The 16,758-nt window shown below is 37.9% G+C and overlaps 1 protein-coding gene across 1 annotated transcript in view; it reads right to left on the minus strand.

The window, feature by feature from the left end:
- Window positions 1-255: 255 nt before the first annotated feature.
- Window positions 256-16,758, minus strand: part of atm (ATM serine/threonine kinase) — a 67,535-nt gene continuing 51,032 nt past the window's right edge. The window contains exons 46-62 of the mRNA XM_051864045.1: window positions 16,210-16,383; window positions 15,981-16,100; window positions 14,997-15,214; window positions 14,702-14,909; window positions 14,434-14,559; window positions 14,202-14,342; window positions 11,492-11,630; window positions 9,939-10,021; window positions 9,693-9,833; window positions 9,271-9,387; window positions 8,601-8,750; window positions 8,300-8,465; window positions 7,260-7,346; window positions 7,061-7,175; window positions 4,066-4,129; window positions 3,836-3,981; window positions 256-994 (exon numbers count right to left, since the gene is read on the minus strand). Coding sequence (XP_051720005.1) covers window positions 814-994; window positions 3,836-3,981; window positions 4,066-4,129; window positions 7,061-7,175; window positions 7,260-7,346; window positions 8,300-8,465; window positions 8,601-8,750; window positions 9,271-9,387; window positions 9,693-9,833; window positions 9,939-10,021; window positions 11,492-11,630; window positions 14,202-14,342; window positions 14,434-14,559; window positions 14,702-14,909; window positions 14,997-15,214; window positions 15,981-16,100; window positions 16,210-16,383 — 2,376 coding nt within the window. The 3' untranslated portion in view covers window positions 256-813. The remainder of the gene's footprint in view (window positions 995-3,835; window positions 3,982-4,065; window positions 4,130-7,060; window positions 7,176-7,259; window positions 7,347-8,299; window positions 8,466-8,600; window positions 8,751-9,270; window positions 9,388-9,692; window positions 9,834-9,938; window positions 10,022-11,491; window positions 11,631-14,201; window positions 14,343-14,433; window positions 14,560-14,701; window positions 14,910-14,996; window positions 15,215-15,980; window positions 16,101-16,209; window positions 16,384-16,758) is intronic.

The raw sequence follows: 16,758 nt of genomic DNA on the forward strand, positions 1-16,758 counted from the left end.
GACTCCCTTAGATATTAAAAGATATTTTAATGTATTACAACCCATTTATACTGTGTGAAAAAACTGTTGTTATGAAACATGTTTGAAAACCCTTGATCAAGATTCCTACTGTAGTTATTTGATATTATGGCAGTCCAATGTTTATTATATCCTGTGAACTTTAACCAAATGTAATTTAACAATGTTAAACAAAAAACACTATTAGTCATTATTAAACTGAAATTAAACTAAAATGAAAGACAGAATGAGAACTAAACAGTTTAACCTTGATTTATTGTGCTTCCAATAGGCCAAGAAAAGATCAACCATTTATATCTGTACTGTACATAAGGTGCACATTACTACATGAACCGAACTTTGATCATCAACGGATGTTGTTTAATTTTACTCTTTCTTTTCAATTCCTCTATCTATTATTAAGTAAACATTCATATTTAAAACATACAATTCAAAGCTTGTGGTGATATTGAATGAAAATCTGTTTTCAATTTGTCGCAGAAGCATTATCGTTTGAAATATGTTTTTAACAAAACATTACAAAAACAGATCAGACTGTTCAACTGTTCACTGTAAGTATTAGGCTATAATGATCGTCGCTAAATATATTCATTTCATTTAATTATATACAGGCTAATAGTGCAACATGTATTAAAGATGGACAGAGTTCATAAACATTTCATGTTACGAAGCGCATGAGAATACAGTCATAAGACATTTCCACCGTACCTGCTATTTGTTCAAGTGCTTGTTTAGATTGTTTTGTATGGCAGATTTTCTTTGGTATATAAATCATAATGCTCACAAGCATGTGTATCAGACCCAGGCCTGCCATCCGGGGAAGAGGCGGCTGAGGTTTTTGGGGTCCATTGCCTGCTGAATGAGGAGGTTTACCTGCCCCCCCACGCTGAGCACCGTCCCCTCCTCGACACCCTTCAGCTTCTCCTGCAGTCGGAGTAACACCCGCTCCGCCACTTTATTGAAGCTCTGACTGTCACTGCACAAACACATCCACACACAATCACTGCACTTCGAAGCAATCTTTGCTGCAGAAAAGCACTACATAAATAAACCTGACTGTTAGAAACATGGCCTCGCACTGGACAAGGGGAAATATATGTGTACACAAGCTGTGTTTTCATTTAAAACCTTTATTCAGATGAGCGGATGTGGACTTTATATGTTGTTTTTCCTTATCACAACTCTTACCAACTCTATACTGCCATACAAAGGTAAAATACTGTAACTACAGTTACAGCCAAATCCTGTCATAGGGCAGATCATAAATTAAGAGACCCAATTATGACAAAATAATATTGTTTACATTGCTTTAACCCTATAAAGCCTGTCGTCTGATTAATAGTTCATATTTTTTAACCATTAAAAGCAAGTTTTTTTGCTGTGAAATCTTTGTTTATAGTAGCAAACGTAAGGATAACACTGAAGCAACTTAGGTTTACTTGATTATCCATACATCACTGTTTAGAAAAATCATGTTAAAATGTGAGTATCAAATATGATATATCAGGCTTTTGAGGAATGCTTTTTTGTACAATCATCATTGCATTATATGTATCCACAATGAAAATTACAGAGCTTTGATCATAAAACAAAGCATTTAATTCAATAAGACTTGACAATTGATATTTATATGTATTTTAAGTAAGTAGTCTGTTATACTGTTATAAAGATCTCATTGATTTACATTACAAGCGATGAGAATTTCATAATTTTTGGCCATATAAATATCAGCAACTGCACCAAATTTAATATTTTGCTCAGTTTGGGCCTCTAAATCATGTTAAAATGTTTTTTTCCTTGAGTTTGAGCTCTATATTATCCTCTATCATACTATGAGCCATAAGCCTGATGTATCAAAAATGATACTTAATAAAAAAACAAGCAAATTAATTTTGTTTCAAAGCTCATGAGGTGTAGTTTATGAGTATTTGTAACTGACTCTCCCACAGTATTGTTTCACAGTGTATACTTTTGCCACATTCAAAACAGGGCTTCATGTTCAAGAGTAACGGTGATATTACGTCTCAAACGTAGGTTGTTTAACCCCCAAGTAAATCCCCAGGTTATTTCAGGATATTTGTTTATGCTCAACACAAGTTTCAGTGCCTTAAATTCAATGTATGTTCAGGGCTCCAGACTAACATTTGAGAGCAGTTTCTACAGATGGTGGCACCAGCACCTGATCTGGGGGTATTTTTAATCATAAAGGTAATTTAATCATAAACTTACTATTGTTTTGCATTAATAAGTGCAGTGCCTAATAATCTTTGATGTTTATTTCATGGAAGTTTATTTCATGGCACATTTGTCAGTAAAGCACTGAGCTTGAGTTCAGATGCAGATAAAACTAACTTTTATTAACAACAGTAACACATAAAAAAAACTTTTTTATAGGGAAATTTTTTATTTTTGGTCATCAAATTAAAAATAATATTTACAGCTTTGAAGTGCTGGAAAAATTGTGAAGCACTTGAAAGTCTTGAATTTCCCTCTCAAAAGGTTATACGAACCCTGAAATTAATAATATAAAAACATTTGACTATTTCTGCCACAATACCATGGTTACAGTTAGCATTACTGCATTAAATCCATGGTGAATGTTGGTGATTTGTGGAATGGAAATCCTTCTACAACTTGTTCGTTCATGGAACAATGTTTCTCCTGGTTTCCACATCAGAGCTGTTTGATCTGACTAACAGAATTCTGAGCTGAATTTAAAGGCGACCTAACAACAACAACAAAGCTGGAGAATCTCACGCAGCCAAAATGAGGATTGTAAGTAACGGTGTTCAGCCTTACATTGTTCAAACCGGAGTCGGACACTGATGGAGAGACTCAGGAAGAAGTTACAACTTTTAGAATGAATCTGGACGTTTCTGAATGGTTAGTGGATAAATTTATGTAGTTGCTGTGGAGTTGATTCAACTCATCCACTAGCATGTGCCGTCATGTTAATTTTTTGTGCAAATCCAGCATTGAATTGACCCTTGTTTGTGAAGCAGTCCGGCATAAAATGACGGCATGGTGTTTTTTTTTAATTTTTTTTAAAGATTCGGGTTTTACAGATGCTAGAAATATGGCTTTTAAATGAAAGATTGGCAACAACACTCTACTACAACAACTCTTCCTCTTCTCTAAAGCAGCCCAACATGGCCTCGCCCCCTTTGTTGAGTGTTCCCGGGGGTGGGGTTTATGTAAATTTTGGGGTTAGTGATGTCACCAACCCGGGAAAAAGCTTGTTGTAGTCCCTACCAGCTGTTTGTTGTAGTCCTTAAACAGAGAATTCTTTAAAAGAAAATATCTTCCTTTACATTGAACTTTGAGCGTTGTAACTTTGCAGATGTTGTTTATGCTCAAACAGCAACATTACACACTAACTAAAGTTAAAAAAGTGAAATCATAATCAACCTCCCCTTTAAATGTTTCTCAATGGATCTTGCAGCGATGTTATTAATACTGCAGCGAATTCAAACACGTTCTCACTGGATCTCCCAGCACTGTGTATTAACGGAGATCGGCCCACGAGTAAACCTGTTCTGAGCTCACGCTGCGCTGTCTAATATTGGTCCGAGCTGATGAACTGTCTGTACTGCACAGCTTTGTTTTGTTTGCCATTTGATGTTTCTCATATGCAACAGAAATGGCGGTTCTCATCAATGGAGCAATGTGGTGGTGCCACCAGTGAGACTCTAAAAAAAAAAAAAAAAACCTCACACCGGCAAGAAAAAAGGTTGCAAAATGTCTGGAGAGTCTGGAGCCCTGATGTTTCATTATTTCGGAGAAAACAGCTGACAACAGAAGCAAATGAATGTGTTACCTGGCCTTGCGGTGGGTGTCGATCTCGTCTCCACCCGGTGTGGGGTTGAGCGTGGCATTGAGCTCCGCCTGCTCGTCGTGCTGCTGCAGGTAGAAGGCCTTCAGAGGGTTCATGGTCCAATCAAACAGAGGGTCGTACAGCAACACCTGCACACACACACAAAATCAAACATTCATTTCCTGACGAATGACACCTGTCAGGCATGAGATGATATTAATTAATCTGTTTACCTCCACAATGGTCAACAGGGCTTCCTGAGAACTCCTCATAACTTCCATTGTCTTCTCACAACATCTACATAACAATAATAATTGTTCAGTTCTTTTCACAGAAATCAAAATACTTTTTGATTATAATGTCACAAAACATCAAGAGTCCCATTTTGGTGTTTTTACACTTGAATCATTTCAGTGGCCTGTTACATGTTTGAAATGAAAATTTTAGCATACTCAAATCAGCCTTTTATTTTCTTCTTGGTCAAGAGTGGCATTCGGCAAGATGTCCAACATGAAGGCCATGCATGTCTAGTGTTCTTCTTGTACACTGAATTGAAATGGTTTTTCCTTCTTTCATCAGATTATCTTGCAAGACTTTGGATGTAAATTGAGGGTTTCTCAATTGCTCTGATCAAACATTTTATTCCCCATAATGATATTGTACTTTTTCTTCAACACCCAAATTTTAAACATATGAATAAGTCTGCCAGCAGTGTGTCTAGGAACTTTTAGTGTCTCGTAGCCATAGACTTTCTATGTAATAAAACAGTTTGTTCTCTATAGCTTTTGTGAGAGCTCTTTTGACTTGGCCATATACTCAACTTTAGCACATGCATGGGCTCAATGTATGTATGTGTAACAGCACAAGCTAATTCAGTTTTCAATAACTCAAAAAAGTACCAAACAGGTAAGAATAACTCAATAAAAGTAAATGGTAACAAACAGATAATCTTCTACTACGGGGCTGTTGAATGCTCGAATCTGATTGGTTGACTAATGTTCTAAGGTGTGCAATTATTTTCAGGGAAACGCTCAGCTAAAGTAGTTCCAGGCAGGTCTTGACCGCATTGCAGTTCCATATCACTTCGCCAAATGATTTCAGTTATTTCAATAGGTCCTTACAGCCTGCAACCGCAAAAGAAACAAAACCCACAACGACACTGACCAAGTAAATAAATATAGTAAACAATAAGATGAAAACAACAAATTATTGTCATGGTTTTTGCCACAAAATAAGTTTTATTGTGTCCTGAAAGTGCTTACTCTCTCTCGCCCTCTCTCTCGCTCTCTCTCTCTCTCTTTCAAACCTGACAAATGTCTTGAAATACACCACTGAAACAGTGTCTTGAGATGTGGTAACCGTAGTATAAGCGGAATAATTGACTCCGGGCCGTTGAATTATTAGAAAATAATGCTTCGCGTCGTGGCCGCATTACCTCGGTTGTGCATTATTTTTCTAAGAATTCAACGGCCCAGAGTCAATTATTCCTTACATAAACAATGTACAACATGTTTTGTTTGGAAGCATCAACAAATCTTGCAGTAGGACTCTGAGTGTTTGAGTGTTTGTGTGTGTGTGTGTGTGTGTGTGTGTGTGTGTGTGTTTCGCACAGTGGCTGATTGGGACGTTTAAAAAAAAAGCTCAAATATTGGCTCACTCAATTCCTTTGTGTATGTGTGAGTGACTGTTTTTTATTTGACAAAATAAAAAAATAAAAAAAACACTCTGTTATAGGCTGTCACTGCAATGCTTTTGTGGATGTGTGAGAGTTTGCCACATTGAGAATGTTGTATAGCCGACACCCCTTCATTTATGTGTATGTATAATCTGCATTGTGTTGGATTTATTGATTTTTATTGGACAAATAAAAAAAATTGCTCTGAATTATAGTATTTCCCATTCATTTCCTATAGGTGCCTACTTTTGTCCACGAAGAACCAATTAAGGAGTTTTTTTTTTTTTTTTCTCCCTCCAACCACTTAACATTGTTAAATCAAGTCCATTTTTTGTGTGTGTGTTCAGGTGGCAAACTTAGGAAAAGTAGCCAAGTCTTGTACCACTCAGATTAAGGAAACTATTTAAAAAAAAAAAAAAGATTTTGGCCAAATTTGTCCCGAAGGACCCTTTAGGGTTTAGAACGAATACACAATCGAAGATATAACTGACTATGTATACTAGGATACTCGTGGAGACAAGCATTTTTGACATAATTTTGTGTGTATTTGTCCGTTCAAGCACAGGAAGGCATTAAAGGGAGCTCAACTTAGGGATTTTCTTCTTCTTCGGATGTTGAACTTCCCACATCCCTTTCAAGTGTTCTAGTGCTTTATATATTTCTAGCGCTTGTTATGTTTACATTGGAAAGGCTTAATTTTTCGTGATGATACAGCACTGACCATCAACTGTACAACGTGGGTGTCGTTCATGTTCTCATAACACTGCATTGTTAGAATTCATAAAAAAATGTAGCAGCAAAAAGCCAGGCAATATCATCTCTAAAATGCTTTCACTTTGAACTGCCTTAAATTGAAGCAAGAGATACAAGGGATTAGCTTTATTGCATGAAATATATGTCACTTTGCTCACAGCTGATTTTGGTTTCCAATCTCTTACCCAGAATAAAACCTGCACTGAAGCCATGTAGTTACTCTAGCAAAGAACACCGCTGAATACCAATCCATCTTCTTGAGCCCGAAAAACAGTTTAAACTCAAACTTGCGACAATAGGACATATGATATGACATTTTTTTAAAGTCCCCTGTGGTGAAAATCAAGTTTTTAATGTTGTTTATATATCTATGTTGTGTTTTTAATATGCTTCAAGACAAACCATGTGCAAATTCATCAGTCAACACCATTGCTGAGTATTTTCTGTTTAAAACTGCAGTGAAAAATAGACAGTCTCAAATGGTTTGAAATCGCTGGTGTTTCTGATGTCACAAACTACCTTGTAACCAATCACATCAACGTGTGATCGTCAACGAGTGGATCTCTGAGCTGTGTGAGTGAGTGGAGGCGGGGCTAATTTGCATATTCATTGATCCGCATATACTAAATCAGGAAAGGGTGTAGAATTACATTCAAGCTATTTTAAGGCATGAAGAAATTTTTTTTTTTACAGGAAAAAACGTTTAAATATGTCATTTTTAAGGGATAAAATTACTGACGACAGGGGGATTTAAATGACTCAAGTATGAAAACACCCAGTGTCACCTCCTAAAGACTCACCTCCGGAAGACGCCCTCCACCCCTGTGATGCCCATCCCATCCACAATGTCTCGAGACAGTCTGAACGGAACTGTCTCAGGGGTGGGCAAGATTTTCCCCTGCTCAAACGCAACACCTGTGAGGAAAGACGATGAAGGTGAAATGAAAACACAAAAAGAGCCAAGACTTTCTGAAGCGTTAGTTTTCTGTGTGCACATACCAAGGTCTATGTGGACCAGTTCTGCTGTCTGTTCATCAATCAGAATGTTCTGAATGTGCCGATCGCCCAGGCCAACGATGTAACCCACTGTCAGACACAGACACATCACTATTTTCACATCATTCACATTTCTATGCATATTGTATTTTGCATATACAGGCCAGATGCCTGTAGAAATGACATGTCACCGGACTCAGAAACTTTTCCATTAAGGGGAAATATTTGACACCGGAATAGTTTTTCAGGGAGATTTTTTTTTTTTTTTTTTTACCTTTGTAATTATCTCATTAAATGTATCTGTGTTGCCTTTTACATCAAATAGGCCTACATAAAATTTAACCAATTACTATCAATCAGAATACTATAGACTGTTATCAATAAAACTATCAACATCAACAAAAGCCATCTTTACACATTAATGTCACTTAATAAAATACATGAAATGTTTTGTGTTTGGAGAAATGGCATGTCATATTGTGGCTACACAGACATTTCATTATTTGTTTATTGCTTTTTACACATTAGAAAACCAAGATGTTGCAGTAGTTACTTTAGTAGCATCAAAAACAAAACTGGGAATAAATTATATACAGAAATCGAGCAAGTAACAGTCCATGACTTATATCATATCTGCACTTTGTTGTTTATGATGAGAGAATTTGTGTAATTTAGTCAGTGAACATGTGCAACGAACAAAACCCCAGCAGTGATTAATTTAGGTCTTCTGACTGACAACTGCATTCATAAACTCAACAGAAACGTGTGTGATTGGTTATAATGCTCTGATGCAACATTTAATGGCACAATCGACACTTTTCATTAATTTCACATTTTACGTTAACCGCGACTGTCATAAAAGATTTAGTTTAATTGTAGAGAAGCATTTTTTGGCACCTTATCTTGAATTTTTGGAGAGCATTTTTTCATTTTGGGGGCATTTTGCCCTAAGCCCCCTTTAATTTCTGACCCTGCATGTCACCTATAATCAGTTTATGGTTAAATGGAAAACTTGAGAATAATGATATTGTGTGAATGTGTACCAATAGAAGACGTGGCCACACTGCGAGTGTATGCTAGCTGTCTCTCCAGCCACACAGCAGGGTCCAGGAAGCGCTCCATGCAAAAGTATCGGAATACTGGACGGAATTTCTGGCATACCTCTGTGAAAGCCTGAAGTTTGCCATCAAATTCCAGCCTTTGAGCCTCCTACATCATTACAAGAACATAACAAGCAAAATATTTTATAAATAATCTTTTTTTAAATAAGATTATTCATTGTAAAATGCCTATAAGAATGAATTATCAGGATGACAAATGAAATAAGCCAATAAAATCCAGGACCATCATTTTCTTGCGACAGGTCATGTTGGGCCAGTCTTGTGGCCGGAAGCGTTTGTGTGCCCCCTTCTGAGGGTCCACCAGGAACTCTCCAATGGGCACAGTACCAGAACACCACTCCAAAACACCACTGCGCTGGGAAAACGGCACCACCTGGTACAAACACATGGCTCAGTGTTGATAAAGTCACATTTACATATTCATTATAGCTCTAAAAGCTATTTTACTTGACCCAGTAAGCACAAACACTGCTAAAGTCATGCATTAGATTGTGTATTCAAATTGTTTAATGCACAGCTAGCCGTGGATTATCCCGCTTATACCATGGTCATTTGCCAGCATTAGAGTTAGTTCACCCAAAAATGAAAATTACCCCATAATTTACTCACCCTCAAGCCATCCTAGGAGTATATGACTTTATTCTTTCAGTCAAACACAATCAGATTATATTAAAAAATATTCTGGCTCTTCCAAGCTTTATAATGGGACTGAATAGTAACAGAGATTCTGAAGCCCAAAAACACACATCCATCCATCATAAAAGTAATCCATACGCCTCCAGAGGTTTAATAAAGACCTTCTGAAGTGAAGCGATGGGTTTTTATAAGAAAAATATCCACATTTATAAGTGTTATATAGTGCTATCAGGATAGTGTATGAAAGGTGTCTTTACTTTGTAGCGGCGGATGTTGAGTTTCCTCTTGCGAGTTTCGGCATTGCGCTGCAGAAGGGTGGAGCACATATGAAAGACCTGCTGCATCACTGCGTCCTGCCTCAGATCATCCTGACCCTGCGTCACGACACATATCTCACTTCAGATTCAATTATAAAGACTGATGAGCAAACCTACACAAGTTTTAAACAAGTCCATGATTAAGACATGTGCGAGCCAATTTTGACCCCACTGTATCTAACACAAGCGAAAAAGGGATTTTCCAGGGGTCTCAGAGTCCAAATACTTAAAAAAAGAAGCAGCAGAAAAAACACAAAACAAAAAACTAAGAGAAATAAGAAATCAGCTTTATTTTACTGGATGTAGTTTTAGAATTTATATTACAAAAAAAGAGGTGAAGGCATGTTATTTGATAACCAGACCTTGACTAGCTGTCTCCTGCTCTTGCCGTCTGAACCCACACAGTCAATTATTTTGGGTAGGTTGACGCCTCCAGCAAGGTGAAAGTAAGGTTTGAATGACTTGACAGTCACAAGGTCTTCATATCTGCCTGATGGATCCACCTGAAAGAAATGCCCACAATAACAAACTCAAGTAACCACATCACACAGAGCACAGGCCTCTCTGACAAAAAAGAAAACAGATTCTCTTTCAGTGACATTTGTCACCTTGATGTCCATGGTGGGAATGATGACATCATTGAGGTCTTTGATGTGCATGATGGGTTGCTCCGGTGGAATAGTTATGGCTTCTGCACAGAAAAGACAATCATATTTAACAATAAACAGTCTGCAGTCAGTATATAACATTTTTAACATTGACCTTTTTGACTCTAACTCTACAAGTACCACTCGCCTTAAAGTCACCATGAAAAATTCTTGTTTTTAATGGAATATTGCAATATTTTTTTAATAAATTTATTTATTTATCCATGCACATTTTTTTAATTCACGTGCCTCGTTATCTATAATCAAAATAACTTCCCCTCCCTCATCAACATCTCTGCTCTGATGATGTGTTTACTGGCACGAGGGCGGGGCAACCTGTCACTCGCATGAGCTCCACCAATAGCAAACCACAACCATCCAATCAATTACCCATGGACAAAATCAAGTCCCGCCCTACATTTGTTCTTGTTTGAGAAGCATTTCTTGTTTGAGAAGCATTTTTTTAGGGAAAAAAAAACTAGCACAACTTTCATTTCATGCCGACTTTAACAGCTTACATGCCAAAGCACAATACTGTAGTGTTACTGCACCACAAAATAATATTGCTAATTAAACAACTACTAATTAGTCATTTATCCAAAATGACTCAAAAGTACAGGTATTACAGATTTTGTGGGTGAAAAATGGATCTTAAAGGGTACTTATAATGCCTTTTTCACAAGATGTAATATAAGTCTCTGGTGTCCCCAGAATGTGTCTGTGAAGTTTCAGCTCAAAATACCCCACAGATCATTACAGCTTGTCAAATTTGCCCCTATTTGGGTGTGAGCAAAAACACAGTTTTTGTGTGTGTCCCTTTAAATGCAAATGAGCTGCTGCTCCCGGCCCCCTTTCCAGAAGAGGGCAGAGCTTTAACAGCTTATGCTTCGGTTGCTCGACAACAACAAAGCTGGAGAATCTCACGCAGCCAAAATGAGGATTGTCAGTAACGGTGTTCAGCCTTACATTGTTCAAACCGGAGTCGGACACTGATGGAGAGACTCAGGAAGAAGCTACAACTTTTAGAATGAAACTGGACGTTTCTGAATGGTTAGTGGATGAATGTATGTAGTTGCTGTGGAGTTGATTCAACTCATCGACTAGCATGTGCCATCATGTTAATCTTTTGAGTAAATCCAGCGTTGAATTGAACCTCGTTTGTGAAGCAGTCCGGTGTAAAATGACGGCATGACAACAACACTCTACTACAACAACTCTTTCTCTTCTCTAAAGCAGCCCAACATGACCTCACCCCCTTTGTTGTGTGTTCTCGGGGGATTTTAAAACATAAAATAAAACATATAAATGTCAGGGTGGGTAACAATATTGACTCTTCATAATACTGTGATTGAATAAGAGTGGCCAGAATATTCACATAGAGGTTAAAATTTTGATGAACTAATCCTTTAAGTTATCACTCAGTAGAGGATAGTTAGTTTGATAAGTTTAGTTTGTAGTTTGATGATGGGAACAGACAGGAAATGAATCTTATCAGATGGTTGACTTTTACTCACTCTTTTCAGTTTTATGGCGACTGGCGTCCATGTATGCCAAAGTGATGTAGGCATTGCAAAGTGTCTCAATGTCTTTGACCATCTTGGCTCTCCTTTTACGAACCACGTCAATGACGTTACGAGCGACCTCAGCCCGTTCCTACAGAACAACACATTTAATGAAGGTTTATCATTTAGTAACAAAAAGGTTAGTCAGGACAGAAGTTTCAGATTTCTACAGAGTATTTAGACCATTGATTCTCAACTGGTGGGTCATAAGATCGTTTTGAGTGGGTCGCGGAGTGTGTAGTCACAGAAACAACAACAACAAACATAATTCCAAAAGTTATACTGATGCAAGACTTTTATTTTGATTGACATGCATGAAAGCTGTTTCTTAAGAAAGACAAATTTTCCTGTCTTGTCAAACGTTATACTGTGATCACCCGTTCCAACCCTATAAGACTTTCTTTCATCTTCGGAACACAAATGAAGATATTTTTAATGAAATTTGAGAGCTTTCTGTCCCTCCATTGACAGCGAAGCAACTACCACTTTGACGTTTCACTTTGAAGTTCATAATGAGACGGTTTAGTCCAAATTTTCTGAAGAAACATGATTGCTTTACATGATGAACAGATTGAATTTAGGCTTTTACTCACATATAAACATTCATCTAATCACACATCAGTTCTGGTAAACTGAAGCTCAAGCATGTTCACTTGACGAACCAGTGAGGTTCATTCTCGTGCGTTACACAACATGTTTGAACTTCAGCAAGAACCAATGAGGTTCATTCTCATGTTACGCAGCATGTTTGAGCTTCAGTAAGAACCAATGAGGTTCATTCTCATGTTACGCAGCATGTTTGAGCTTCAGTAAGAACCAATGAGGTTCATTCTTGTGTTAGACAGCACATTTGAGCTTCTCAAAGAACCAGTGAGGTTCATTCTTGTGTGTTACACAACATGTTTGAACTTCAGCAAGAACCAATGAGGTTCATTCTCGTGTGTTACGCAACACATTTGAACTTCAGCAAGAACCAATGAGGTTCATTCTCGTGTTACGCAGCATGTTTGAGCTTCAACAAGAACCAAAGAGATTCATTCTCGTGTGTTACGTAGCACGTTTGAGCTTCAGTAAGAACCAGTGAGGTTCATTCTCGTGTTACGCAGCATGTTTGAGCTTCAGCAAGAACCAATGAGGTTCATTCTCGTGTGTTACGCAACACGTTTGAACTTCAGCAAGAACCAATGAGGTTTATTCTCATGTTGCGCAGCATGTTTGAGCTTCTGCAAGAACCAATGAGGTTCATTCTCGTGTGTTACGCAACATGTTTGAACTTCAGCAAGAACCAATGAGGTTCATTCTCGTGTTACGCAGCACGTTTGAGCTTCAGCAAGAACCAATGAGGTTCATTCTCATGTTACACAGCATGTTTGAGCTTCTGCAAGAACCAATGAGGTTCATTCTCATGTGTTACGCAACACGTTTGAGCTTCAGTAAGAACCAATGAGGTTCATTCTCGTGTTACGCAGCCCGTTTGAGCTTCTCAAAGAACCAATGAGGTTCATTCTCGTGGTACGCAGCACGTTTGAGCTTCAGCAAGAACCAATGAGGTTCATTCTCATGTTACGCAGCATGTTTGAGCTTCTGCCAGAACCAATGAGGTTCATTCTCGTGTGTTACGCAACACGTTTGAACTTCAGCAAGAACCAATGAGGTTCTTTCTCATGTTACGCAGCACGTTTGAGCTTCCGCAAGAACCAGTGGGGTTCATTCTTGTGTTACGCAGCATGTTTGAGCTTCTCAAAGAACCAGTGAGGTTCATTCTCGTGTTACGCAGCACGTTCGAGCTTCAGCAAGAACCAATGAGGTTCATTCTTGTGTGACGCAGCACATTTGAGCTTCAACAAGAACCAAAGAGATTCATTCTCGTGTGTTACGTAGCACGTTTGAGCTTCAGCAAGAGGTTTGTTCTCATGAATCAAGCAGTTTATGTTGAGCTTCTGTTTATGTTCACTGATCAATGTTTATATTTGAGTAAAAGCCTAAATTCAATCTGTTCATCATATAAAGTGATCAAGTCTCTTCAGAAAATTTGGACTAAACCGCTCAATACATATGGATTAGTTTTACAATCTTTATAAACTTTTTGAAGTGTCAAAGTGTTATTTGCGTAGCTGTCAATGGAGGGAGATAAAAATATCTTTATTTGTGTTCTAAAGATGAACGAAAGTCTTATGGGTTTGAAACAACATGAGGTTGAGTAAATGAAGACAATTTTCATTTTTGGGTGAACTAACCCTTCAAGCAAAGTGGGGCAGTACTTGTGTGTGTGTCAACTATTTTTGAAAAATAAATACTTGATTCAAATTCCTAAGAATTTGGGTCAGGGCCATGGGAAAATGTGGGTCAAATGCCAAGCCAGTTGAGAACCACTGATTTAAACATTATCACCAGACATGAAAACCTCCTAGAGCAGTGCAAAAATGTCTTCTCATAACAAATGTTTAGCCAATGCTGCCAAAAATGTAAAAGACTATTATAAATGTATGCACTAGGAATAAATGATAAAATGCATAATGTATATATAAATATCAGGAAAAAAAATCAAGTTCTTGGATTTTGAATTTAAATGTACAGTGTGTTATTTTATTTTTGTTAGAACTAATACTTTAATTTCTATTTATTTCATGACTAGATTAATGAGATCTTATGGGTTTTATACCAAGTCCAGAGGCGAAGGCTGGCGGGCACTGCTCTTGGATGCACGACTGCGAGAGAAACTCTCATCCTTGTTGGCGTTGACCAGTGCCAAGATGATGAAGAGAGTGTGGTGGGGGTGGTCAAGGGATGACTGACAGATCAGCTGATGACAGAACATTTTTTAGTTGTGAGTCTATGGTAGATTTCACTCATGAGGTTAAAATTCAGAATATAAAGGAGTAGCTGAACGTTACCTCGTTTAGAACATTATGAAAACCCACGTCCTGTGTCACAGAGCTGGACACTTTAGTGCCCATTCGAGCAGCTAACTGGTACATCAGGGGCAGGAACTTATATGACGGGATTTTCTTTACACCACTCTAATAAAAACATGAACACAAATTGCAACACAGAATCTGTAGATTCTAGACCCTATTTAGAGACTTTCATCTCAACCCACCTCCATTCTTATTTTTTATGGAATGATGCAGTACATTGTACTTTAGGGAGATGTCATTATACCTTCATCATGTCATTCACGGCTTTGACATCAGCATTCTCCAGCCAGAGGGACGCCAGTCTGAAGACCCAGGTGTCATGTTCTTCTCCCAGCTCCAGGCACTGAATGTAGTTCTCCACAGCCTTGAGGAGGAAGCGGTTGCGGTCCGCCTGTAGGTTAGCCAAAGCCTTGACGTCCAGCTCTAGTTCTCTCTGAACTTTCACTGTGTATCTGCACATGAATAAAAGACATGTTTAACACTTTGTATATCTGTAACTGGTGAGCAAAATAATTTCTAAAAAAGATTTTCATGCTGACCTGTTGTTGCCGACCTTCCTCTCCCGCATAAGGTCAACTTCCTCCTTGGCCTTCTCCAGTAGAGCATGCTTGTTCTCAAACTCAGATGACTTCATGTAGTTTTCGATGCTTTGGTACTGTGCATCAGAAAAACGGGCAAGCGAAAAGAAAGCCTGGGTCTTCTGGCTCTGTAGTTTAGCGTCTGAACCACCACAGTGGTCCTCAATGACCTCCACAGCCTATCCAACAACAACACATCATTAACCCAAACACAAAGGTTATGGTACCATGGTATGACCATGGCAATTTGATATAGTGCTACACGATTTGGGTGAAAAAAGGAATTTAGATTTTTCTGATAGAAATTGCAATAAAGTGTGATAATAAAAAAATAAAAAAAATCCAGGTTTGCTGTGCTTGTTTGTAGGGCTGCACAATCAAGCTAAAATTTTGTGGTTATTTAATAATATGGCAATAATTATAATAATAATAATTTATTTTATTATTATTATTACTAAATAAAAATATAAAAACTACTGAATAAAAACAAAAATATTACTACTGTAATATTTCACTGCAAAACAAAGAAAAAAAATCAAGTATTTAAGAAACATAATATAATAATAAAAACTATACTAATCATTTTAAACCATCAAACTTTTATTTTGACAGAAAACCACAGGGGGCCCTTAAAGCTTCTCTTTTGTTGATAAGTGCTTTTCGTTACAAGTATGTAAAGATGGTAGTGCATGTTGTTCCCAAATGCACGTTAAAGTGACACGACTCCCCAATAAACTCTTCCTTAAATGCTATTCTGGATTTGTGTGTGATTTTTGCCGTATTTTGTACTATTAACTTGCTCTCTCCTACTTTATTGTTGTATTTTTCCATTGTTGTATTGTACTACTTATATATATATATATATATATATATATAGGACTACTTATGTGTCACTGAATTCCTTTAATTTCCCATCATGCCTTGCAGAATATATGATGGCTTTACCCTCTCCAGATATTTCTCCAGTATGATAGCAGGGCTCTCCAGACAGGATTCAGCCAGCCAGCTTCCACACAGTCTCAAACACTCAGAATACACCGGCACCACAGCAGGGTTCACACACACCTGCTCACACAAAGACGTTCTGTGTTATTCAGCAGATATGCGAGTACTTGGCATTATCTACACCTGTGAAATGGACTATAGATGCCACCATAACCACATTTCAACTCACCAGATCCTCTAGTTTTTGGATCATCTGTTTGAGCAGTCCCAGAGCCAGCCCGTGTTCCTTCTTCACCCAGAACACCTGTGCCTCCTCCAGCTGCCAGGCCCATGAGCTGCTGCCGCCGCCGCCACCACTTACCAGGCTATGCTGCTTCATGTGGAAAGCAGCTCGCTCTGCCAGCTAGAACAACATATGCAAAAAATGCCTTTGCATTACATAACAAAATACCATAAAAAGAGGCATTTTATTTTATTTACTTTTCAAGCAAAAATATTTCACAAAAAAGTTTGTTAGGTTATAAAATATGAAGCAAAAGACTTATTGTTCAAAATTACGATAAGGACTTCACTTGTTTTATTACTAGATGAATCAGCGTTTTTGAACAAATCTCTTGAATGAATGATTCAATGGCAAATACATTTTATTAACGTCATTTGTCGGCACCTACACCTGGCGTAACAATGCAATCGACCATTCGCAAAGACCCGCCCCCTTAGTTACTGTTGCTACATCTGACAAGCCATAGCACTCTAATGCCACACATCATGTTCTCAC

Source organism: Ctenopharyngodon idella, chromosome 15 (genome assembly GCF_019924925.1).
Source record: "Ctenopharyngodon idella isolate HZGC_01 chromosome 15, HZGC01, whole genome shotgun sequence".
NCBI classification, from domain to species: domain Eukaryota; kingdom Metazoa; phylum Chordata; class Actinopteri; order Cypriniformes; family Xenocyprididae; genus Ctenopharyngodon; species Ctenopharyngodon idella.